This window comes from Dendronephthya gigantea, unplaced genomic scaffold, assembly GCF_004324835.1.
Source record: "Dendronephthya gigantea isolate DGI-Jeju-01 unplaced genomic scaffold, DenGig_1.0 000223F, whole genome shotgun sequence".
In the NCBI taxonomy this organism is placed as follows: domain Eukaryota; kingdom Metazoa; phylum Cnidaria; class Anthozoa; order Malacalcyonacea; family Nephtheidae; genus Dendronephthya; species Dendronephthya gigantea.
The window spans coordinates 207,368-233,408 of NW_021163233.1; the positions used below are offsets into that span (position 1 = coordinate 207,368).

The 26,041-nt window shown below is 36.7% G+C and overlaps 1 protein-coding gene across 5 annotated transcripts; it reads left to right on the forward strand.

Moving 5' to 3' along the window:
- Positions 1–8,514: 8,514 nt before the first annotated feature.
- LOC114540174 (caspase-7-like) lies at positions 8,515–25,342 on the forward strand. 5 transcript variants are annotated; one of them, XM_028560448.1, is made up of 5 exons: positions 19,728–20,015; positions 21,261–21,434; positions 23,181–23,419; positions 23,748–24,176; positions 24,563–25,342. In XM_028560448.1, the coding sequence occupies exons 3-5, from the start codon at positions 23,182–23,184 to the stop codon at positions 24,937–24,939; spliced, it is 1,044 nt and encodes a 347-aa protein (XP_028416249.1). In that variant the 5' UTR covers positions 19,728–20,015; positions 21,261–21,434; position 23,181; the 3' UTR covers positions 24,940–25,342. The 5 variants fall into 5 exon arrangements, with proteins under 5 accessions (XP_028416247.1, XP_028416250.1, XP_028416246.1 ...); XM_028560446.1 differs by lacking the exons at positions 19,728–20,015; positions 21,261–21,434; positions 23,181–23,419; positions 23,748–24,176; positions 24,563–25,342 and adding exons at positions 8,515–8,663; positions 14,767–15,005; positions 15,312–15,752; positions 16,136–16,922; XM_028560449.1 differs by lacking the exons at positions 19,728–20,015; positions 21,261–21,434 and adding an exon at positions 11,860–12,089.
- The last annotated feature ends 699 nt before the right edge of the window (positions 25,343–26,041 follow it).

A 26,041-nucleotide genomic window follows, 5' to 3' on the forward strand; every position in this document is an offset into this window, starting at 1 on the left:
CTGATTGTGACACGTCGACGAGTATTTCTGGCCATTTCTGGAATCTGGTTAACTGCTTGCTGTGTCTACGCCATATTCTATGTTCACTTTCGGAGTTTTAACAACAGAGTTAGAGGTTTTTGTTACATATCTCGCAGCAATTATTATCCTGTGGTAGTTCCTCTTGTCTATGTTCCCCTCTCTCTTATATTTCTTTTAAATTTCCGAATATTAAATGTTTCTCGAAAACACCGCAGGCGAATCTTTGACGAATCCATGGTCGCAGGCACCAGCGACAACAACGAACATTCAGGCAGTATGAGAGTTGTACTTCGTCTATTTCAGGCGTTTACAGAAGTGAAAACATTCTCTATTGTTATTACAGTGTTGGCGATCTGTTGCTTTTTACCAACAGTTATCGGGATTGTGTTATACGAATCCTGCAGTGATTCATGCCGACAGGTTTGGTTCGTAGTTGTTCAGTAATTCGATTTGTTTGGCATAAACTCGATCGTGAATGCTTTCATCTACGGAATGAGGCATATCAAATACAGAAAAGCTTATGGACAAATTATTTTCAAAATTGTTGACTGCAATTGTGGCCAGTTACCTGTATTATGAAAAATTTACTTGAATTCTGTGTCTAATTTATGTGTAATATTGACAGACACTTCCAGAATCTAGCTAACTGCTCGTGTTATCCAACCAATATTTTTACCTTCACTTATATTCATTTCTATACTCATTTCTATTGCTGCCTCCTAAAAGAGTAGACTTTCCCCTTTTAGCTTTCGAGCGCACAATGCGTGACGGTAGTTGATTTTCAAGGTCAATTTTAGTTGTGATTTTGCCATATTCGGGAACAATTTAGTTTAACAAAGAAGCAAAAAGAATTGGGAAGGTTTTCTTACAAAAAAATCGCTTCTAAGCAGAGCGATATCGCAACTCAAAGTTGCTGAATAATCAACTAACGTCACGCATTGCTCGCTTGAAAACTAAAAGGGGAAACGTCTATTGTGCACAAATGAGTGTGGTTGGTAATAATAAATAGTAGAATATCTTAATATGATTCATACCAATCATGGTGTAAAAAATCTTTCCTGACATAAAAAAAATAAGTCATCAATTCATCAATATATTCCCACATTTTGAAAGACATTCCTGATAAGCTGGATGAATATTAAATCATGAAAGGTAGAATAAACTATAAGCAATAAAACGTAAAATAAGACGTACTCTAAAAAGTAATCTAACCTTAGCTCATTGTTGTATACTGATATAAATTACTTCATCAACGAACGCATTTTTCAGTATTAAGAGAGACCATACTTTTTGCGGTTAAATGAGAATTTTTGCACCATATATGCAGAAAAGATGAACCAAATGACCAAATGAGAATTGATCAGAATTTGGTCATGGACCTAGGATCTTTTGTTATTGAATAGAAGCGAACATATATGATTATTAGGTGAGTTGCTGTTTTTTTGATATAATCTTTGAAGTTGTTTGGATTTTTGCTGTTTTTTTTCTATATGGTTCCTCTATTTTTGTTCTTTTCTATATGGCACAAAATTTTGTAACAGGAGAATAAAGGTGCACTATAATTATTCGTAAAAATTATATGTTATTATTTGTGTGTGTTTGTGTTTTTGTTTACGTTCTCTTCGGTAGTCGCGCCTATTTTGTCGGGACTCGCGGGCGCGCCAATGGCAATGGACGATTTGCGCTTTAGACTAATTTCTTACATCGGCGATAAAAAGGACATTTTCTAAAGGAGCTTACTAAAATTAGTGAAACTGCCAAGTTTGGCGAGTTGTTGTAAATTACGAAAAACCATGCGAAGTTCACCAATTTTTTATACTTTGTATTACGGCCAGAAGTGTGTAACTAATTTAGTTAAAAGAGTTTTGGACGTATTTCCAGGGCCGTAGCTAGAAGCTCAATTGGGGGGTGCATATTCATATATTCGTCATATGCCCGAATGAATTCCTTTGTATGCTATTGTTCCTATGGTATATAAACATGAATATATGAATATACACCCCCCCAATTAAGCGGTCTAGCTACGGCCCTGCGTATTTCTCACTTTTCGGTCAACTATAAACCTATTGTAGTGTAATAACTGTTTTCAAAACGCATTTGAACACAAGTATCGATAGGAAATGTATCAAAAACCGAGTATACAAACAGCAGGTATGCCTACCGATAACATACGTTTACTTTCACCTCTCTGAATCTATTTCTTAGATTTTCATGGCTATTTGATCACAATTATGGCCAGTCATGCCACGCATGAGGCACTATGTTTTTATTGTTTTACATCACATTATTTTCAACCCAGTTTAATAACTATTTTTTTTATAAATGGGAAACGCCACATAGTCTGAAGAGTTGAATTTATCTTTGTGTGTTTTGTGATGGCAGCTAGTGCTTGAACTTCTGAAAATCATGTTCAACTTTCTTGTTTTCATTTTACAGATGTCTTTTACAACTGACTGGGATATTTTAACATGATCTGGAAAAGAGTGCTGAGTGAATGCTGATCACAAAACAAGGTGTGACTATTGACTGCACCTCTAACAATTGTTTTAGGCCTGATATTTCATTCATGTAAATTCCAAAATTGATTTATATTATTTACTAAGTTTTTGCATCCTTTACTAAAATGATATATCCTAATAATAATTGTCAGTCAATACATTGTTAATCTTTCTAAGTGTTGCTATTTGGTGCACGGGAAAGAAAAGTCAGATGTCTATATTTCGCCTGGAAATATGACATGGGAAAGAATACGACAGTTATAAATTGGCAATTTCTTGAAAAAGAAATTAAACTAGAAACACACAATAATTTTATAATTGATTATAATGGATTATTTATCTTTATATTATTTTAAAAGACTTTTAAATTTTTGCATCTTCCAGATGAAGGGAACTGCTGTTAGGCTCCACACATACAATATGAAATCATGACAACTGTCGCGCAACTTCGTCTCTGTGCAACCAGATTCAACGAATATTACAATTTAGTAATGCATTTTTCCGAGTTTAATACCACTCTATATGTACATTTATATTTAAACACATAGTGCACGTCGACACGCAATACTCTTAGGACAACACGCTTAAGAAGGACACACTCGCTCCGAACACGACGTTACCGTGACAAGACACCACACAATACAACAAAATCAATCGCCAATCCAACTGTTTCAAAGTTTACAACTCTACTTTTATTTATACTAAAGCTAGGAGATGTTCTTGTATTTTTGCGTCAACTTCCTTTGCGCAATTTATGAACGTCCCGGGATGGATGCTTTTTCCCACAACGCGGTTAACTCTTTAACCGCACTGCCCCCATTCTTCCATCCGTTTGCGTTAGCGTATGGGACAGGCGGTTTTCTTCTTCGTGATTGGACGTGCGTATGTGTTTGCGCGCATTATTTATCCTGTTTACAAGTTTACTATATTTTAACATAAATGAATATAATTATATAATACACAACAACTCTACAGACAAACATGATATTTGACACATTTTCTCGACACAAAATAAAACTGGAAGGATACCTCAATAGTATAGAGCATAAATTAATACATGAAATATTGCCATAGCTCTTTGTCTCAGCATGCATCTCTGGTTTTAATCTTCATTTGTAGCAAAGCATTTGTAGCAAACATTATTTAAACCTTTCTTGAAGTTGCATCCCTACTTCAGGTGCTCAGCACATTGCAGGTGCCCCATTCTCTGTTTCCATGAGATTGTTGTGTCGGCATGAGCTATCTCTAGGATAGCAGCAGCAAATACATATGGTACATCTCACATTCCTTCAGGCTTTTCCAAAAAGGCCTAATTGATATTTCTGTATAAATGAAATAATACACAGCTTATCTTCAGTATTTAAAGTAATAGAGTAGACTTCTGGAAATTACAAAAAAAAAATCTCATTCATGCCGTATTTTAATTGGTCCCGTTTTCGAGGTACATTTTCCCTTTTTTTAAAAATATGAAAGTATATTTCAACTTAAATGAATATATTTTAAACCTACCTGCCAGCTAACTGTCTGTGTTTTTTAAATTTGTTTTTTGTCTGATATTAGCACAAATAACCTGTGCGATATGTACGTTTTCCAAAAAACAGATTAATGTAGGTTTTGTACTTTTGTAAAAAAAATTATCGAAAATGGAAAACAATTAGATTTCACGGCGAAAAACTAATATTGTTTTGAAAAATGAGGGGGAAGAATGCTGCTGTAGCGGGCTCAGTGTTGAGCCTGGTCAGTGGTAAATACCATAGCAAAAAGGCACCATTTTGCGGCTCTGCACTGCGCAGAAGGCGAAGTCTGCCATCTTTTTGTCAGCAAAAATATAAAATGACGAGCAATTCCTCCAGGAATTTTAATATAGATTAGTGTCCATGCACGACATATTCCATGACATAGAATTTGGATAACTTTGGATTCCGCCATGTTCTCCCGGGTCTCGGGGCGTAATTCCTGTAATCTCCGGGCGGAATTAGTACCTTTGCACGGTGTTCCACACCGGCTTGGGGAACATAAACCTAGTATACATAATACTTTTTGCTTCATTTGAAATAGCGAGGGGTTGCTGATGGATGTATTTCAGCTGGTACCTCCATTAAGTTTATTATGGTATTGTTTGGTGAAACTGACAGAGAGAGTAAAGCCCTTTACAGACGGGAAGTTTTCCCTGTCAAGTAGCCTCGTTAAAAAGCCTCGTCATTCCAGCTTTTCAACAAGCAAAAATGCTCCTGTGTACGGCCGTCAAGAAAAACTTGACAAGGAATTGCGGTAGGAAAACTTGACTGTAGAAAACTTTACAACAATATCTTCGACGACAACAATCTTAATAGTTTCATTCAAAATATCATATCATCATGGAAATCACTTCAATCGAGGCACTCTCCCACAATGTAATTGCTTCAAAGGTCACATCTAAAGTGACTTTTCCGACTGTAAAACCAGTGGCGTAGCCAGCCTGACGATTTAGTCATGCTATGCAAATTTTATGTTATTATCATTATTCATTTCTTCAGAAATTCATTGTTTTCACAGTCGATGAACACCAAAATATTAGCATAGCATGACTAAATTGTCGGGCTGGCTACGCCACTGTGTAAAACGAGGATGAATATAATAATCGTCGATACGCAATGAATTAGCCTCCATTGTAGCTCTTTGTGGACAAAACCATATTCCAGCGTCTTCTCCATCTACTTCGAACATAGCTTTTTGATTTGGTACCATGGAACGATATATCCTGCGTAAAATTACCCCCACGTTATTTTCATGAACTCTAAACGTGTGTGTGACCCGTTGTTTAACTTTTAAGGACACGATCTTCCTGACTGATCTAGGTGACGGTGGTTCTCGAATGCCGCAGTCACTTCGAAACGATCGATCACATTCGGGGATATCGTAGATTGTGGTGGGAACTAGAGGTTCCGTAATCATAAATATCCGATGTAATTCCTCCAGTACCCTTGCGCCCGCAAAACATGCACACACTAAACACGGTCATATCTGAAATAGTCTGGCTGAATGGAGAACTTTCTTCGAAATGACGCCTGACTGGATGCCTTAGACGATTAGAACAGCCTTGAATATAGATACGAATACCTTTTGTGAATATTATCGGATCCAAGATCATATGACGGTAAACGTGATAAAATCTTCTCTGCCCACTTCGGAACATGTAAGGAACACTATGCAAGATCGAAGACGTATTTTGGAGGCGCTTAAAGTTGTGCGTGTAACCAAAATAATCCTCAAACCCAGTTCCAGATATGATAGGAGCTGTGGCATTTTTTGTTTCAATGATGATATCTAGTTCTTCAGCGCCACCTTGAAAATTTGCTAGAAGGTTAACTGCGACAACATGGCCCCACTCGTTTTCGACACGAAGTAATGTTTTGTGCCTCATATTGGCAGCGCGGGACTCGTATCGGTTCAGTTGTGCACTAAAATATCCGGTCAGCAGCGGATTACACGCCACGATGTCCATTTGCTTTGTATTAATCCGAGTGCAAACGACGACAGAACCAAACCCCGGTGGTCGCTTCACAACAATTCACCCCGATGTCCAAAATGGCATCTCATAATTTAAGTAGGCTAACCAGTCAAGAGTTTCATCCTCAGAAAAATTCATGCCTTCACCGCGTGTACTACACTTCTTTTTACGCATCCCCGCCATCAAGCTATTCACTTCACGGAGGTAACCTATTCCAACGGTAAAAAGTCCAGCCAACGGAATGTTGTCAACTTGAGGCTTTCTTCCATCCCATGTCATTGTGACAAGAATCCTCTCCCAGTGATCCGACATAACATATTTTTACCGTCTTTCCGATCATAAATGCGAAAGAGCAAGGATTGGATAACTTGGGCAACATTATCAGCTGAGAATATTGTCACTTCCTTTCCCGGATCGACATTATAACATGTGAGATCACAGCCTGAGCCTAAACCAGGTATATATTTTTCTGGCGCATTCGCCATTTTTGATACGGCCTGGTTGACATGCTCGAGGTATTCTATCCTGGAACTGGACGATTTGATCGGGTAATAGTCCCCAAATGTTGTCTTAAGTTTTCTGCCTTGGACGAATTTATTGGATGTTATGGCGAAATATCCTCGCAAGGACTATTCGAACGTCTGCACAATTTAAACGCTTCCCACATTTCCTTTTCCCCTAATTTTGGACGACCTACCATTCGCACCGAGATTCGCATAGAATATTGATATGCGACTGGAAATGTTAGGTAATAACCACAGTTCACACCACCACGGTCCGGACGAACAAAAGTTTCTTGAATGGGTAGTTGTGCTCTGGCACATTTTCCATTGTCGTTGTATTCTTGAGTACTACACCATCCACCTATGAAGCGTGTATTTAATATTGGTCATTGTACGTTACCAATATGCACACGTGCATGTGTGCGCGACAGAAGTCCTTATACATCAAAAACCGAATGTAAAACAAAATTTAGCAAAAAAAGCAAATAGATATGATTTGTGTCATGCAGCGGCGAATATTTACGGCAGGGAAATATTCCGGCAAATAATTGAAGGGCCGCGGTAGAAGGGGTCATTCGGGCATGGTGCCCTCACCCACTCCCCCACTTTGCAAAAAATCAAGATAAGCCCTTTCTCAGCAGAAATGCCCTCGCAGAGAGAAATCATTCATCAGTGTGCCTTATGTTTTTGCAAACGGAAGAAAAGTACGAAACAGAAATACAATATCTCAACAGATATTTGTAACTAGTAGGCACAGCAAATTTTCCTTGGAAGCCTTGATGCTTGATAAAACTTTTTGAACTTTGAGCAACTTTTTTGTAAACAAATAACTTTGAGCGAGTTTCTAAAATTAGAAGAACTTTGGCAAGTCTGAGCTCATATACGTTTTGTTTTTTCAAACATTTTCCCACTTTATATATTTTTATATAATTTATGTATAAACAGTCTTCATATTAGTTAAAAAAAAGCTAATTAAGCTATGTGTTCAGAGGACATTAATATCTTTGTTGAATCGGCATGAATGTTGTACATGTAATGCTGGATGTCCTGATTCAGAGAGTCAGTACTATCGCAGGAATTGGACAGGGAGTTGTCTCTGCTTCCGGCGCCATAATGAAGCCGATTACACCTTATTTTTAAATCGCACTTATAACGGTAGATGTTATTCGAAGTTTACAGTTTATCTTCATGCAAAGAATCAGATTAAGTATCTCTCACTTACCCGACGTCGACTTTATAGCCATTCTAAGTCAATATACACCACATATATTGTAGACGCTTCGCTCCAGACTCCAGAGTGGCGGGGCCTCTGTTGAGGTAGATGAGACCACAGTTGTAGGGACGATATAATTGTTTGGTGAATTTGAAGTCGTAGACGTCGAGGGAAAACTTGTAGTGGCAACTGAAGATACAGTATTTGTCTCGGAGACGGGACTTGAAGCTGTGGCATGATGTTCTAGACGGGCGATCAAGGCGTTACGGCGACCGCGAGTAGGTAACCCTTATCCGCGCACATCCGACGTAGTCACTCGATAGAGGTTTCCCCGTTGACGGAGATTCTTCCCTTGCTACGGCGAACGGGAGGCATCGCGAAATATGTAGATTTTATTTTCCCTTTCTTTATCTTGCTCCTTTCCGAGTTCGTAGTGCTTGGTCTCGACGTTAGCATAGAGTGATAGATTTGCGCGTGTCTATTATTTTAACCCCTAATAATGCCCGTGATTGGTTGGATTTGTTCGAGACGATAGCGCGGCGATCTGATTGGTTTTTTGTCGCAAACTTTTCATTCCCTTTCATGATGCTCTTACGACCTTTGATCTCCCGGGTGCAGTGTGAGGGAACTTTGAACCCACATGCTGTGTACCCTATTACTTTATTGCCGTTTTATGTACAGAACAATTCCTCAAAGCATTGCCTCATTAACTGGAATTTACATGCGTATGTACATTACGCTTCAGTGATTTATCATCACGACAGGAAGCGGAACTAACTATTGTGTATAAATACATTCGACCGCCTGAAATCAAACCAGAATTGCTCGCTATCAGGAACAGAAAGCAAGGTTTTTATTGAGATTGATAATAAATACAATGCTGGGAGATTCTGTCCTACACAAGTTGATTGACACAGACGACGGTAACAAACACACAGGTGAAAAAATTGTGAATATTTAGATACAATTAGTTTGTATATAATTTTTGCATTCATGTATTGTGTGTACGCCAACCTTTGAGCCTTCATTTTCCTATCTTTGCCTAAATGTGTGCAACAAAGGTATATATTTTACAGTTGTGTTCGAAAAATCATATTAAACCATGGTATCTAATATATGCAAAAACGTTAAAGGAACAATCACTTTTAAAAATAAATAAAAACAAAAAATAATTTGAAAGATCGCTCAATCAGCAAAATCTTCAAACCTGATTGTATATTAAGAACACGTCAGGCTTTGAGTTCTGGCTAATTTGGTATTGGTCGCCAAAAAAGACATTCATTACGAGTTTTGCATGAGTCAATCTGAGGAGGGTGTCAGAAGTCTGGAACCTATATCATTTCATATTTTCATATTTCTATGCTGTATTTCTATGCTCAATCGACATAAACATGCATTGGTTAAATTTTATCATATTTTCGCTATTTTTTTAATAAATTGCATGAGTCTGTGAAAACTTTGGTAGTGTATATATACAAAAATGAATGATATAGAAGAATGAATGTCATTTGAAGGAGAAAAACTATGTATCAATTGCAATCGACCATAATATTATGTGGACTTCAAACAGCCAGTGGTAGGTAATCCTGGGGAAAATCCCGATTCCAAGTTTTAAAATGAGGTAAACAATCAAAATAATAAGTTGGGATTTAATCGTGGAGGATCTTGTCCGAACGTGCACAAATGTGACCATGAATGACACCAACGTCACACATATTAACTGTAGGTGAATTTTCTACAGATAAAAATCAACGCCTTATCTTAAGACTACAAAGCCAGAATTTAGGAATGTTTCGGGCTATATACACGCCTAAAAACGCTCAGGTTGATGCAAGTTGATATAAACAGGATGGAGCAATGTTGTGCTGCCCACATTGTTCAGAGTTGTTATCAACATTGAACAATATTGTTGAAACTGAATCGGGTGTAACAATCTTGTTCAATGTTGATAACAACTCTGAACAATGTGGGCAGCACAACATTGCTCAATCCTGTTTATATCAACTTGCATCAACCTGAGCGTTTTTATAGGCGTGTAGAGCGCAATAAACTCATGAAGGCTTAAATCTTGAATAAAAACTACACCGTTCATCGTAAATCGCACATCAATACCACATGCCAAATTAGGAATAAACATGCGCCCAATAGAAAAATATATTGTTACACCCCCCTTCAAACCTTGGCGAATACATAACGTCGAGAGAATTATTGTGAAACTTCATGTTACGATAAGCATAGTGTGCTAGGCAGCATTAAGGAATATATCTAAGCAGAGTGCTAATTGATTTAATTGTCAAGAAAGGTCTGTTCATTTCCATTCTGTCTCGTGATATCTTGGTGGTACCCTAATTTCAGGAAAATTACAGGAAAACGCTTACATTAAAAATTTCGTAAATTGCTACAGGGTACTGTGATCGCACAGGATTATCATAAGATTATGCATAGTTATGCTGTTATGTTATTTTGAAATAGATTAATAAACAAGCTAATACCGGGAACGAAAACCAGATTGTGGGGAAACGCCACTCTTAGAAACGCAATTCCGCCAGAGTCGAATACGGGGAAATACCGATTCCTATAGTTTATGTTTATTCAGGGAATTTTAGATTTGAATTGTAACTCAAGACTCTTATTTGCTTGGCAAAAGGTGTCTAAAAGGTAAAAAAATTAAATGCTATAACTGATAACCTATTTTACGAAGAAGACAGAGAGTTTGGGCATAATGTCGATTCCTGGTAATATGTATATATAACCATTTATATTCATTTCAACGTGAACCCTTGCACGAAAGAATGGAGGTTACCAAGAGTCAACCTTCTCAAAGGAATGACGAGGCATTAAACTAAATTAATATAAACTGCAATTACATTGAAAATAATAAATGGACTGAAATCATGATGACAAAGTCATCACTTATATAAAGTCTAAAAAATAAACCACGTAGTTAATAAAGGTATCAGATGGCGACAAGAAGGGGAACTAACTATTGTGTATAAATTTATTCGACCGTCTGAAATTGAACCAGAATTGCTCGCCATCAGGAACAGAATGCAAGGCTTTTAGTATAAGATTGATGATAAATACAATACTGGGAGATTCTTTCCTGCACAAGTTGATTGACACAGACGACGGTAACAAACAATCAGGTGAAAATGTTGTGAAGTGTTTAAATGCAATCTGTTTGTATAATTTTTGTATTTATGTATTGTGTGTACACCAAACTTTTAACTTTTATTCTTATATCTCTGGCTAAATATGCTAAAGGTTTAAGGAACAATCAATTTTAAAAATATATAAAAACGAAAAAATTTGAAACATCGCTTAGTAAGCAAAACCTTCAAACCTAATTGTATAATAAAAACACGTCAGGCTTTGAGTTCTACCTAATTTGCTATTGATCGCCAATAAAGACATTAAGCATTAAGAGTTTTGATTGAATCTGAAGAGGGTGTCAGAAGTTTGGTACCTATATCATTTCATATTTTCATGGTTCTATGCTGTATTATTAATCGACATGCATTGGTTCAATTTTATTATATTTTCGCTAATTTTTTTAATAAATAACTTTGGTAGTATATACATACAAAAATGAATAATATAGAAGAATAAATTTCATTTGAGAGAGAAGAACTATGTATCAATTGCTATCGACTATTTATGGACTTCAAACAGCAAGTTGTAAGGGAAAATCCTGGGGAAAACCCCGATTCCAAATTTTAGAGTAACGTAAGCAATCATAATAATAATGATTTAATCGTACAGGATCTTGTCTGAACGTGCACACAAGTGACCATGAATGACACCAACGTCGGGGGAAGATCCAGACTGCTTCGACTCATGCGATTGCATCAGTCAAAATTTTATAAACTCAATAAAATTAAGTAAATTAGATTTGGGTCCGTTAACCCGGGCCTTCATCAGTTTAATATTGATGCTGCTCACCAAAAGACTGACCGAACGTTGGAAAAATAGCCTGTAAATGTCTATTATTTTCATAATTCCCATTTTTATACTATTATTCTCCGTTGCAAAAAAGTCCCCTATTATTCTAAAAGAAATTCCGGAATAATGCGGGTGTCCAATCATAGTCATTATCTATTTTAAGTCCCCAAAACCCCCTAGTTAATAAAGGTATCAGATAGCGTCTTTTTATTATTCACCGTAAGTGATTTATCATCACGACAGGAAGCGGAACTAACTATTGTGTATAAATACATTCGACCGTCTGAAATCAAACCAGAATTGCTCGCCATAAGGAACAGAAAGCAACTGAAGGTTTCTATTGAGATTGATGATAAATACAATACTGGGAGATTCTGTCCTACACAAGTTGATTGACACAGACGACGGTAACAAACACACAGGTGAAAAAATTGTGAATATTTAGATACAATTAGTTTGTATATAATTTTTGTATTCATGTATTGTGTGTACGCCAACCTTTGAACTTTCATTTTCATATCTTTGCCTAAATGTGTGCAACAAAGGTATATATTTTACAGTTGTGTTCGAAAAATCATATTATGATATGGTACAGTATCTAATATATGCAAAAATGTTTAAGGAACAATCACTTTTAAAAATAAATAAAAAAAAACAATTTGAAAGATCGCTCAATCAGCAAAACCTTCAAACCTGATTGTATATTAAGAACACGTCAGGCTTTGAGTTCTGGCTAATTTGGTATTGGTCGCCAAAAAAGACATCCATTAAGGGTTAGCTGGAAAACACAGACACTGACACACTGACACTGACACGCTGACATGGAAAACGCTGACATGGAAAACACTGACATGGAAAACGCTGACATGGAAAACGGTGACATGGAAAACGCTGACATGGAAAACGCTGACATGGAAAACGCTGACATGGAAAACGCTGACATGGAAAACGCGGACATGGAAAACGCTGACATGGAAAACGCTGACATGGAAAACGCTGACATGGAAAACGCTGACATGGAAAACGCTGACATGGAAAACACTGACATGGAAAACACGGACATGGAAAACACTGACATGGAATGGTTACTCACTATTATACAATTATGCAAATGTATGGTTATTGCAATTGATCAAATGAGATAATATTGAAAGGAAATTAATCAGTATATACTATACGTGTCATACTGTCGTGACGTAAGAAGCCTAACTGTTGGGCTACCAATGGTTCAACAGTTAAAAAAAAGAAAAAAATATTGACACAAACTAAAAAAGAAAAAAATATTGACACAATACAATTATAAAATATGTGAAGGGAGTTCAAATCCTAGAGGGAGGTCATCACACCTTCTATACAGAGACAGTACTTCACTTGCTTGAGTACTAAAGTACCTTAGTTTTAACTGTTGAACCATTGGTGGCCCAACAGTTAGGCTTCTTACGTCACGACAGTATGACACGTATAGTATATACGGATTAATTTCCTTTCAATATTATCTCACTTGATCAATTGCAATAAAGATACATTTGCATAATTGTATAATAGTGAGTAACCATTCCATGTCAGTGTTTCCATGTCAGCGTTTTCCATGTCAGCGTTTTCCATGTCAGCGTTTTCCATGTCAGCGTTTTCCATGTCAGCGTTTTCCATGTCAGCGTGTCAGTCTCAGTGTGTCAGTGTGTCAGTGTCAGTGTGTCAGTGTCTGTGTTTTCCAGCTAACCTCCATTAAGAGTTTTGCATGAGTGCAACAAAGGTATATTCCACACTTCCAAAAATTTTTTAAACCATGGTTTCTATATATGCCAAAGGTTTAAGGAACAATAACTTTTAAAAATATATAAAAACGAAAAAATTTGAAACATCGCTTAGTAAGCAAAACCTTCAAACCTAATTCAGTAATTGTATATTAATAAAAACACGCTATGCTTTGAGTTCTGCCTGATTTGCTGTTAATCGCTAATAAAGACATTAAGCATTAAGAGTTTTGATTGGATTTGAAGAGGGTGTCAGAAGTCTGGGACCTATCATCATTCATATTTTCATGATTGCATTGGTTCAATTTCATTATATTTTCGCTAATTTTTTTAATAAATAACTTTGGTAGTATATACATACAAAAATGAATAATATAGAAGAATAAATTTCATTTGAGAGAGAAGTATTATGTATCAATTGCGCTCGACTATTTATGGACTTCAAACAGCAAGTTGTAAGGGAAAATCCTAGGGAAAACCCCGATTCCAAATTTTAGAGTAACGTAAGCGATCATAATAATAATGATTTAATCGTACAGGATCTTGTCTGAACGTGCACACAAGTGACCATGAATGACACCAACGTTGGGGGCAGATCCAGACTGCTTCGACTCATGCGATTGCATCAGTCAAATTAGATTTGGGTCCGTTAACCCGGGCCTTCGCCAGTGCAATATTGCGAAATTTGCGTAAATTAAGACTAGTCTAAATTAAGACACGATAAAAAAATAGTGATCGTCTAATATACATGACTATGGTTTGCTACAATCTTTCCATGATCGAATATACCGGAATATAGTAGATTCAACATTGGTGTATCAATTTGTATCATATTTCATTTAATACATACACATCGGTCATATCATTTGATTATGGTCGCGTATAACATATTCCAGTATATTCGTCCATGGTCGCGTATACCATATTGCAGTATATTCTACCATGGTCGATGTAGTGTTCGTGACGTAACGGTCACGTGTGGGAAACGACATGGAAGTCGAGGGAAGCGAGAGAGAGAAGGGTTTTTAAAAAAGCATAGTAAATAAAGCAAAGAAAAGAATACTATAGTCGAGTATACCATATTTCATTATATTTGACCATTTCATCATTTGCCTTACTTTCGTGCAAGGTAAATCAAGAAGCAACTAAAACTAAATAAAAAATTCATTGTTGATTTTAAAGTCATTTGACTCGTGTTTGTAACTATGGATACTGCATGCACATTCATTTTTTTTGCTCAGAATAACCTGCTCAGTAATACTATTATAGGAAGGATAAAGTTTATTGTTAATTTAAGAGAAGAGAGATGACCTGGACCAGTGCGTAAGTCCTCTTAATTCTTCAGGATGCCTCCAACATTACGACCACGCAGAGGTCAAAAGAAGTCCAAAGAGACTAAACCAAAGGCAGCGAAACAAAAAAGGAATCCTTGCAAAAAGAAAAGGAAGAATGAAGCCAAAGACGTAGTTGACGGTCACCGAAGTTTTAACTCGACTGGAAAGAGATTCAAATTTTCTGATAACGTAGACGGTGGTCCTGTAAATTTTTATCCTATGGAAAGAAGAGGCCCTGTTTTTATTATAAGTATGTATAAAGATTACATTAAAACCTCTTGAATACTGCGATTTTTGCCGCAATTTTATGGGATATTTAAAACTAGCAATCAGGGTTTCCAAACTCAAAGCGAAGAAATTTCATTGCAATTTATAACCACGAGGGAGAGAAGGATCTGTGTTAGTAGGATATATTATGCATTATTTTGAGAAGTTATTTGTTTCTCGGCTTTTCGTCATTGCTGCATATCCCTGCTAACAATACGTTCAGTAAGTGATTCTATGCATAAAATTTGGAACGTGTGAACAGGCTTTAAACACGCCTTTTGCCATTCAGATAATTATGCTGGCGATAAAGATTTCACTTATCGGAAAGGAAGTGGTGCAGACGTTGGAAAACTTACGACTTGTTTTGAAAAGCTTGGTTTCCGTGTTGGTGAGCCTTGCAATAATCTTTCATGTGATCGTATGAAAGTAACACTCAGTGAGCTGGCAGAAGTAAACTGGGACACATTCGTGGATACCAAAGGTGGTGTCGACTGTATCATCATAGTTGTATTATCCCACGGTTCTGGTGGTGTGAGCGATGATAGTTCTGATGATGCGCGCTGCGATAGAATCATGGGCGTTGACGGTCAATATGTGGCTGTTGATGAACTACTGTCACCATTTAGAAGATATAATCGTTCACTGGTCGATAAGCCAAAAATATTCATCTTTCAAACATGTCGAGGGAAGAAAGTTAGTATAGGTGTCAAAGAATCAAAAACCTTCACAGGTAAAATAAAGTAACATTTGTATATTTATTTATGTTCTGATTGGCGGAAGCCCGAGATTGGAGAACGGAGACTCGCTCTTTAAAATCAAACTTGGAACACTACCCCGTTGTTGTTAATAAAAAAATACTTAATGGCCTGATCCAAACACGCGGGGATGTTAACGTGTAATCTGATTGGTCGAAGCTGTTTTCGTCAGCCATTCGAAGACGGAAACCTTCAAGTATTATATTAATCTCACAGAGTATGTTCAAATAAAGAGAGCCGCACAACGGCATTGTCTCCAATGTTTAATGACTTTAACGACCCACTTCAAACTTTTAATGCGGTTAATAAAGCAGGTTCCAAAGCTGCCTTTTTGAAATATTTTGCAATTTTGTTTTAGCTGGAGACGTAAAAGCCTCTCTTTCTTTTTCAACTTCGTGCAAGCCATTTAGTCCTGCGGAAGAACTTCCATACCATCCAAATAAAGAAAGCAGCTCCGGTTATCTTCCGCCCCAAGCCGACTACCTGATAGCATTCTCAACTTCCCCTGGTCACGTGGCTTACAGACATCCCGAACGTGGTTCGTGGTATATCGATGAATTAACCAAGGCTCTTTTTGAAGAATATGGGAGTGAAGAAAGAGGAAATCGGAATCCTAGACATTTGGTCGATGTCATCACGCGTGTGCAAGGAATGGTTTCGAACAGGATCGAAGAAAAATTCATAGTCCAGATGCCAGAATTCAGAAGTACTCTGCGTGGCCCTATATATCTTTGAAATTGTAATGAAAATCCTACGTATTTTATAAGATTGCATGGGTATCTAATAATAATAATGATGTATAGATGTGCATGGCTAATTGTTGTTGCTATTAATATTTTACTATTATTAATTTTTAATCAACAATGATGAGTGGTCTTTGAGCGCATCCAAAAAGACAAAGCTGTGTTAGGTAGGGGCGTAATGACCGAGAGGCTATAAGGCATGTTTCCACAAGGCATTTTCTGACATTAGCTCTGCATGTAAGCGCGCAGACAACGAAAAATTTGGCCCCACGCACAAAATTCCACCTAGTGGAAAACATGCCTAATGGGATGAGACACCCCAAAACAATTAAGAGGAAATATTTTTCTATGTCGCGTAATACCTCAAAACCTCAGTTATATCTTCATGCAACAGCACTAAAATTTTCAGCATTAAAAATGTTTTGCGAACCTGAAAAGCATCCACAAAGTATGTTTACTGTATAATATCAAAATATTGTGAAAATGAAAAGATAAGAATGAAACTTTGCCAGTAAGAGTAAATTCGAAAAATACTAATTTAAAGATCATATATTTTTTGTGTTCGGAACCAGTTCTATTAAAATTTGATCCTTTGACCGTGATTGATCGGTAATAAAATATCAAATTGATTTATGAAACTAACTTAAAGCGATTAACTGCGATCAAGTATCCTCTATGCAAGGAGGCACCCATGGTGTGGGGGATGGGACACTCCCTTAATAATCTGCAATGTCAAAATGTTTTGAGTAATTTAGCATGGACCGGGAACTTAGAAAAAGCATCCAAAATTTACAAAAGTTGATAACTCGACGCTGGGGGAGGTTAAACTAGGGGTTTAGTACCTTCGTTCGGAAGATGATCCCTTGTTCAATTTTTAGCTGCCGCATAACACTGATTTCTATTGATCTCTGGGTCCCTCAATCAAGGTGTTTCATTTCTCTGTGTTTTCAGTGCTTATACAAAATATATATGTCGAAATGATAACATCAGACATTATACAGACGACGTAAAGATGGTGAATGAGTGTGTGATTGGCGTTCTAAGGGCAATTCACGTCATATGCATCGATTTCATGCTATCATCAGTTTCAGTCGTTTCTCAATCTGAATGCAGAGGAGGGCTCTAAGATATTCTATATTTAGTATCGATTTAAAATTAGTAATATAAAAAAAGCCCAATGCGAAAATAATTTATATGAATTTGAAAATTCAGTATAAGATCGATACTACAAACTGTGCGCCGACACGATACGAGGGGGAGAGGAGAAGGCGGCTTGGGAGAGTAGGGTTGTGGATGGGCAGATTTCTGTGAATGGGTGCTTTAAGAATTACGCAAACTAAAAATTGTCTAATCAGCAGGTGAACGGAAACTTATTGGTTTCTTAACCTGTTACATGACTCTTATGTCTGCATTGGGATGGTTGTCCAATACTGTTGCAAGCATACGGGTCGTTCGTTTCGTGAAATTTTTGACACAGATGGTAAAGTGGTTTAAGCATTTCTATTCGGAAGAAGTAAGCAACCATTCGTACCATTGGCATCGAATAGACTCTTAGTTTACGATCCGTAAATAGACTATGTCAATTCGTAAACGCATTTTTATTTGTCGACTAGAACATAAGGCATGGAAACTCGCGTGTGTCTAAGGCGTAAACAGCTGCATCCCAAAACAGACTGTGTCCGTTTGTAAATAGGGCAAGATGTGTCTATAAAATATGGCGATGATACGATTGTCGATCCGTACGATTGAAATGGCAAGGACTGTTAGTTTACGATCCGTAAACAAACTGTACTGTGTCGATTCGTTAATAGGGAAGATGGGTCTAGGAGAGGCTTCTTAAAAGGTTCTCGACCCGTACCATTGGTATCCGTACCATTGGTCACCAATAAAGACATTAAGCATTAAGGGTTTTGAGTCAATCTGAGGAGGGTGTCAGAAGTCTGGGACCTATATCATTTCATATTTTCGTGGTTCTATGCTGTATTGTGAATCGACATTGACAGTCATTAGTTAAATTTTATCATATTTTCGCTATTTTTTTAATAAATTGCATGAGTCTGTGAAAACTTTGGTAGTGTATAAATACAAAAATGAATAATATAGAAGAATGAATGTCATTTGAAGGAGAAAAACTATGTATCAATTGCTATCGACCATATGTGGACTTCAAACAGCCAGTGGTAGGTAATCCTGGGGAAAATCCCGATTCTAAGTTTTAAAATGAGGTAAACAATCAAAATAATAAGTTGGGATTTAATCGTAGAGGATCTTGTCCGAACGTGCACAAATGTGACCATGAATGACACCAACGCCACACATATTAACTGTAGGTAAATTTTCTACAGATAAAAATCAACGCCTTATCTTAAGACTACAAAGCTAGAACTTAGGAATATTTCGGGCTATATAGAGCGCAATGGACTCATAAAGGCTTACCTCTTGAATAAAAACTACACCGTTCATCATAAATCGCACATCAATACCACATGCCAAATTAGGAATAAACATGCCCGCAATGGAAAAATATATTGTTACACCCCCCCTTCAAACCTTGGCGAATACATAACGTCGAGAGAATTATTGTGAAACTTCATGTTACGATAAGCATATAGTGTGCTAGGCAGCATTAAGGAATATATCTAAGCAGAGTGCTAATGGATTTATTTGTCAAGAAAGGTCTATTCATTTCCATTCTGTCTCGTGATATTTTTGTGGTACCCTAATTTAAATTACAGGAAAACTTCGTAAATTGCTACAGAGTTGAGTGATCACACAGGATTATCATAAGATTATGCATAGCTATGCTGTTATGTTATTTTGAAAGAAATTAATAAATAAGCTAATACCGGGAACGAAAACCAGATTATGGAAAAACGCCACTCTTAGAAAATTAATGCAATTCCGCCAGAGTCGAATACGGGGAAATACCGATTCCTATAGTTTATGCTTATTCGGGGAATTTTAGATTTGAATTGTTACTCAAGACTCTGTTTTGTTTGGCAAAAGGTGTCTAAAAGGAATGCAATAACTGATAACCTATTTTACGAAGAAGACAAAGAGTTTGGGCATAATGTCGATTCCTGGTAATATGTATATATAACCATTTATACTCATTTCAACGTGAATCCCTCGCACGAATGAATCGAGGTTACCAAGAGTCAACCTTCTCAAAGGAATGACGAGGCATTAAACTAAATTAATATAAACTACAATTACACTGAAAATAATAAATGGACTTAAATCATGATGACAAAGTCATCACTTATATAAAGTCTAAAAAATAAACCACGTAGTTAATAAAGGTATCAGATGGCGACAAGAAGCGGAACTAACTATTGTGTATAAATTTATTCGACCGTCTCAAATTTAACTAGAATTGCTCGCTATCAGGAACAGAAAGGAAGGCTTTTAGTATAAGATTGATGATAAATACAATAATGGGAGATTCTTTCCTGCACAAGTTGATTGACACAGACGACGGTAACAAACAATCAGGTGAAAATGTTGTGAATGTTTAAATGCAATCTGTTTGTATAATTTTTGTATTTATGTATTGTGTGTACGCCAAACTTTTAACTTTTATTCTTATATCTCTGGCTAAATATGCTAAAGGTTTAAGGAACAATCACTTTTAAAAATATATAAAAAAGAAAAAAATTTGAAACATCGCTTAGTAAGCAAAACCTTCAAACCTAATTACTCCGCCTGCGTATGCGCAGCGGAGTCTTAAAATGCCATGGTCTTTTTTCCTTTTCGTCGTTTTGGGCGACAGAAGTTGGCATTTCTACAGGTAACCCAAAACATTTTGACCGAGAAGCCCTGGGTTACACGGTCCACGGATGAATTATGTACATCAGTTGGCATGCAGGCGGAGTGAACGCCTTGAGCAGGCGTCTTGTTGTGTATTAAAAACACGTTAGGCTTTGAGTTGTGCATAATTTGCTATTGATCGCCAATAAAGACATTAAGCATTAACAGTTTTGATTGAATCTGAAGAGGGTGTCAGAAGTTTGGTACCTATATCATTTCATATTTTCATGGTTCTATGCTGTATTATTAATCGACATGCATTGGTCCAATTTTATTATATTTTCGCTAATTTTTTAAATAAATAACTTTGGTAGTATATATACATACAAAAATGAATAATATAGAAGAATAAATTTCATTTGAGAGAGAAGAACTATGTATCAATTGCTATAGACTATTTATGGACTTCAACAGCAAGTTGTAAGGGAAAATCCTGGGGAAAACCCCGATTCCAAATTTTAGAGTAACGTAAGCAATCATAATAATAATGATTTAATCGTACAGGATCTTGTCTCAACGTGCACACAAGTGACCATGAATGACACCAACGTCGGGGGAAGATCCAGACTGCTTCGACTCATGCGATTGCATCAGTCAAAATTTTATAAACTTAATAAAATTAAGTAAATTAGATTTGGGTCCGTTAACCCGCACCTTCATCTGTTTAATATTGATGCTGCTCACCAAAACACTGACCCAACGTTGGAAAAATAGCCTGTAAATGTCTATTATTTTCATAATTCCCATTTTTATACCTATTATTCTCCGTTGCAAAAAAGTCCCCTATTATTCTAAAAGAAATTCCGGAATAATGCGGGTGTCCAATCATAGTCATTATCTATTTGAAGTCCCCAAAACCCCCTAGTTAATAAAGGTATCAGATAGCGTCTTTTTATTATTCACCGTAAGTGATTTATCATATCACGACAGGAAGCGGAACTAACTATTGTGTATAAATACATTCGACCGTCTGAAATCAAACCAGAATTGCTCGCCATCAGGAACAGAAAGCAAGGTTTTTATTGAGATTGATGATAGATACAATACTGGGAGATTCTTTCCTACACAAGTTGATTGACACTGACGACGGTAACAAACACACAGGTGAAAAAATTGTGAATATTTAGATACAATTAGTGTGTATATAATTTTTGTATTCATGTATTGTGTGTGCGCCAACCTTTGAACTTTCATTTTCATATCTTTGCCTAAATGTGTGCAACAAAGGTATATATTTTACAGTTGTGTTCGACAAATCATATTAAGCCATGGTACAGTATCTAATATATGCAAAAATGTTTAAGAAACAATCACTTTTAAAAATAAATAAAAAGAAAAAATAATTTGAAAGATCGCTCAATCAGCAAAACCTTCAAACCTGATTGTATATTAAGAACACGTCAGGCTTTGAGTTCTGGCGAATTTGGTATTGGTCGCCAAAAAAGAGATCCATTATGAGTTTTGCATGAATGCAACAAAGGTATATTCCACACTTCCAAAAATTTTTTAAACCATGGTTTCTATTCATGCCAAAGGTTTTAGGAACAATAACTTTTAAAAATATATAAAAACGAAAAAATTTGAAACATCGCTTAGTAAGCAAATCCTTCAAACCTAATTCAGTAATTGTATATTAATAAAAGCATGCTATGCTTTGAGTTCTGCCTGATTTGCTGTTGATATCGATCACCAATAAAGACATTAAGCATGAAGAGTTTTGATTGGATTTGAAGAGGGTGTCAGAAGTCTGGGACCTATCATCATTCATATTTTCATGATTGCATTGGTTCAATTTTATTATATTTTCGCTAATTTTTTAATAAATAACTTTGGTAGTATATACATACAAAAATGAATAATATAGAAGAATAAATTTCATTTGAGAGAGAAAAACTATGCATCAATTGCTATCGACTATTTATGGACTTCAACAGCAAGTTGTAAGGGAAAATCCTGGGGAAAACCCCGATTCCAAATTTTAGAGTAACGTAAGCAATCATAATAATAATGATTTAATCGTGCAGGATCTTGTCTGAACGTGCACACAAGTGACCATGAATGACACCAACGTCGGGGGCAGATCCAGACTGCTTCGACTCATGCGATTGCATCAGTCAAAATTTTACAAACTCAAAAAAATTAAGTAAATTAGATTTGGTTCCGTTAACCCGGGCCTTCGTCAGTGCAATATTGCGAAATTTTCGTAAATTAAGACTAGTCTAAATTAAGACACGATAAAAAAATAGTGATCGTCTAATATACGTGACTATGGTTTGGTACAATCTTTCCATGATCGAATATACCGGAATATGATAGATTCAACATTGGTGTATCAATTTGTATCATATTTCATTTAATACATACACATCGGTCATACCATTTGATCATGGTCGCGTATACCATATTCCAGTATATTCGTCCATGGTCGCGTATACCATATTACAGTATATTCGACCATGGTCGATGTAGTGTTCGTAACGGTCACGTGTGGGAAAGGACATGGAAGTCGAGGGAAGCGAGAGAGAGAAGGGTTTTGAAAAAGCATAATAAATAAAGCATAGAAAAGAATACTATAGTCCAATATACCATATTCCAGTATATTTGACCATTTCATCATTTGCCTTACTTTCGTGCAAGGTAAATCAAGAAGCAACTAAAACTAAATAAAAAATTCCTGGTTGATTTTAAAGGCATTTGACTCGTGTTTGTAACTATGGATACTGCACATTCATTTTTTTTTGCTCAGAATAACCTGCTCAGTAATGCTATTATAGGAAGGATAAAGTTTAATGTTAATTTAAGAGAAGAGAGATGACCTGGACCAGTGCATAAGTCCTCTTAATTCTTCAGGATGCCTCCAACATTACGACCACGCAGAGGTCAAGACAAGTCCAAGGAGACTAAACCAAAGGCAGCGAAACAAGAAAGGAATCCTTGCAAAAAGAAAAGGAAGAATGAAGCCAAAGACGTAGTGGACGGTCACCGAAGTTTTAACTCGACTGGAAAGAGATTCAAATTTTCTGATAACGTAGACGGTGGTCCTGTGAATTTTTATCCTATGGAAAGAAGAGGCCCTGTTTATATTATAAGTATGTATAAACATTGCATTAAAACCTCTTGAATAGTGCGATTTTAGCCGCAATTTTATGGGACATTAATGAAAATTTAAAATTAGCAATCAGAGTTTGCAAACTCAAAGCGAAAAAATTTCATTGCAATTTATAACCACAAGGAAGAGGATCTGTGTTAGTAGGATATATTATGCATTATTTTGAAAAGTTATTTGTTTCTCTTTTCGTCATTGCTATTCCCGTACGACGACAGTCATATCCCCGCTAGGATTACGTTCAGTAAGTGATTCTATGCATAAAATTTGGAACGTGTGAACAGACTTTAAACACGTCTTTTGCCATTCAGATAATTATGCTGGCGATGAAGATTTCACTTATCGGCGAGGAAGTGGTGCAGACGTTGGAAAACTTACGACTTGTTTTGAAAAGCTTGGTTTCCGTGTTGGTGAGCCTTGCAATAATCTTTCATGTGATCGTATGAAAAAAGGCTTCAGTGAACTGGCAGGCCTAAACTGGGAACCATTCGGGGGTGTCGACTGTATCATCATAGTTGTATTATCCCACGGTTCTGGTGGTGTGAGCGATGATAGTTCTGATGATGCGCGCTGCGATAGAATCATGGGCGTTGACGGTCAATATGTGGCTGTTGATGAACTACTGTCACCATTTAGAAGATATAATCGTTCACTGGTCGATAAGCCAAAAATATTCATCTTTCAAACATGTCGAGGGAAGAAAGTTAGTATAGGTGTCAAAGAATCAAAAACCTTCACAGGTAAAATAAAGTAACATTTGTATATTTATTTCTGTTCTGATTGGCGGAAGCCCGAGATTGGAGAACGGAGATTCGCTCTTTAAAATCAAACTTGTTGGAACCCTACCCCGTTGTTGTTAACAAAAAAATACTTAATGGCCTGATCCAAACACGCGGGGATGTTAACGTGTAATCTGATTGGTCGAAGCTGTTTTCGTCAGCCATTCGAAGACGGAAACCTTCAAGTATTATATTAATCTCACAGAGAATGTTCAAATAAAGAGAGCCGCACAACGGCATTGTCTCCAATGTTTAATGACTTTAACGACCCACTTGAAAGTTTTAATGCGGTTAATAAAGCAGGTTCCAAAGCTGCCTTTTTGAAATATTTCGCAATTTTGTTTTAGCTGGAGACGTAAAAGCCTCTCTTTCTTTTTCAACTTCGTGCAAGCCATTTAGTCCGGCGGAAGAACTTCCATACCATCCAAATGAACAAAGCAGCTCCGGTTATCTTCCGCACCAAGCCGACCACCTGATAGCATTCTCAACTTCCCCTGGTCACGTGGCTTACAGACATCCCGAACATGGTTCGTGGTATATCGATGAATTAACCAAGGCTCTTTTTGAAGAATATGGGAGTGAAGAAAGAGGAAATCGGAATCCTAGACATTTGGTCGATGTCATCACGCGTGTGCAAGGAATGGTTTCGAACAGGATCGAAGAAAAATTCATAGTCCAGATGCCAGAATTCAGAAGTACTCTGCGTGGCCCTATATATCTTTGAAATTGTAATGAAAATCCTACGTATTTTATAGGATTGCATGGGTATCTAATAATAATATTGATGTATAGATGTGCATGGCTAATTGTTGTTGCTATTATTATTTTACTATTATTAATTTTTAATCAACAATGATGAGTGGTCTTTGAGCGCATCCAAAAAGACAAAGCTGTGTTAAGTAGTGGCGTAGTGACCGAGGGGCTATAAGGCATGTTTCCAAAAGGCATTTTTCTGACATTAGCTCTGCATGTAAGCGCGCAGACAACGAAAAATTAGGCCCCACGCGCAAAATTCCGCCTAGTGGAAAACATGCCTAATGGGATGAGACACCCCAAAACAATTCAGAGGAGATCTTTTTCTATGTCGCGTAATATATGCTCAAAACCTCAGTTATATCTTCATGCAAAAGCACTAAAATTTTCAGCATTAAAAATGTTTTGCGAACCTGAAAAGCATTCACAAAGTATGTTTACTGTATAATCTCAAAATATTGTGAAAATGGAAATGTTTTTCAGGATACGCCGAGAAGAAAATGACACTTGAATCGAAGCTTCTTTTGTATTCATTTCAGTTATAATGGCGTTGACATTATAACATTGTTGATAGCCGCCGCATTATATTTTGTAATAACTCACAAATTCTCACCTTATTACCTTTTTTTAATTGTTGTTCTTTTCCGGTTTGTCCAGGGCTTGAACCATCCACTGTATACTTGACAGATCACCGTCTTCACCACTACACCACCAGTTCTTGTGGTGAAAGCCTACACTTTTTTATTTTGCTTAATCCTTTTTTGGAAGGATCTTTGACGAGACTTAATACCTTTTGGTAGGATCTCAAATGAAATAACAATTAAAACTGGGGAGTTCACTGTAGTGTTCATGATTTATTCTCTTAAATCTCACACACTGTAATCTTCGCACACTGTAACCTTCACACACTGTAATCTTCACACACTGTAATCTTCACACACTGTAATCTTCACACACTGTAATCTTCACACACTGTAACCTTCACACACTGTAATCTTCACACACTGTAATCTTCGCACACTGTAACCTTCACACACTGTAACCTTCACACACTGTAATTTTCACACACTGTA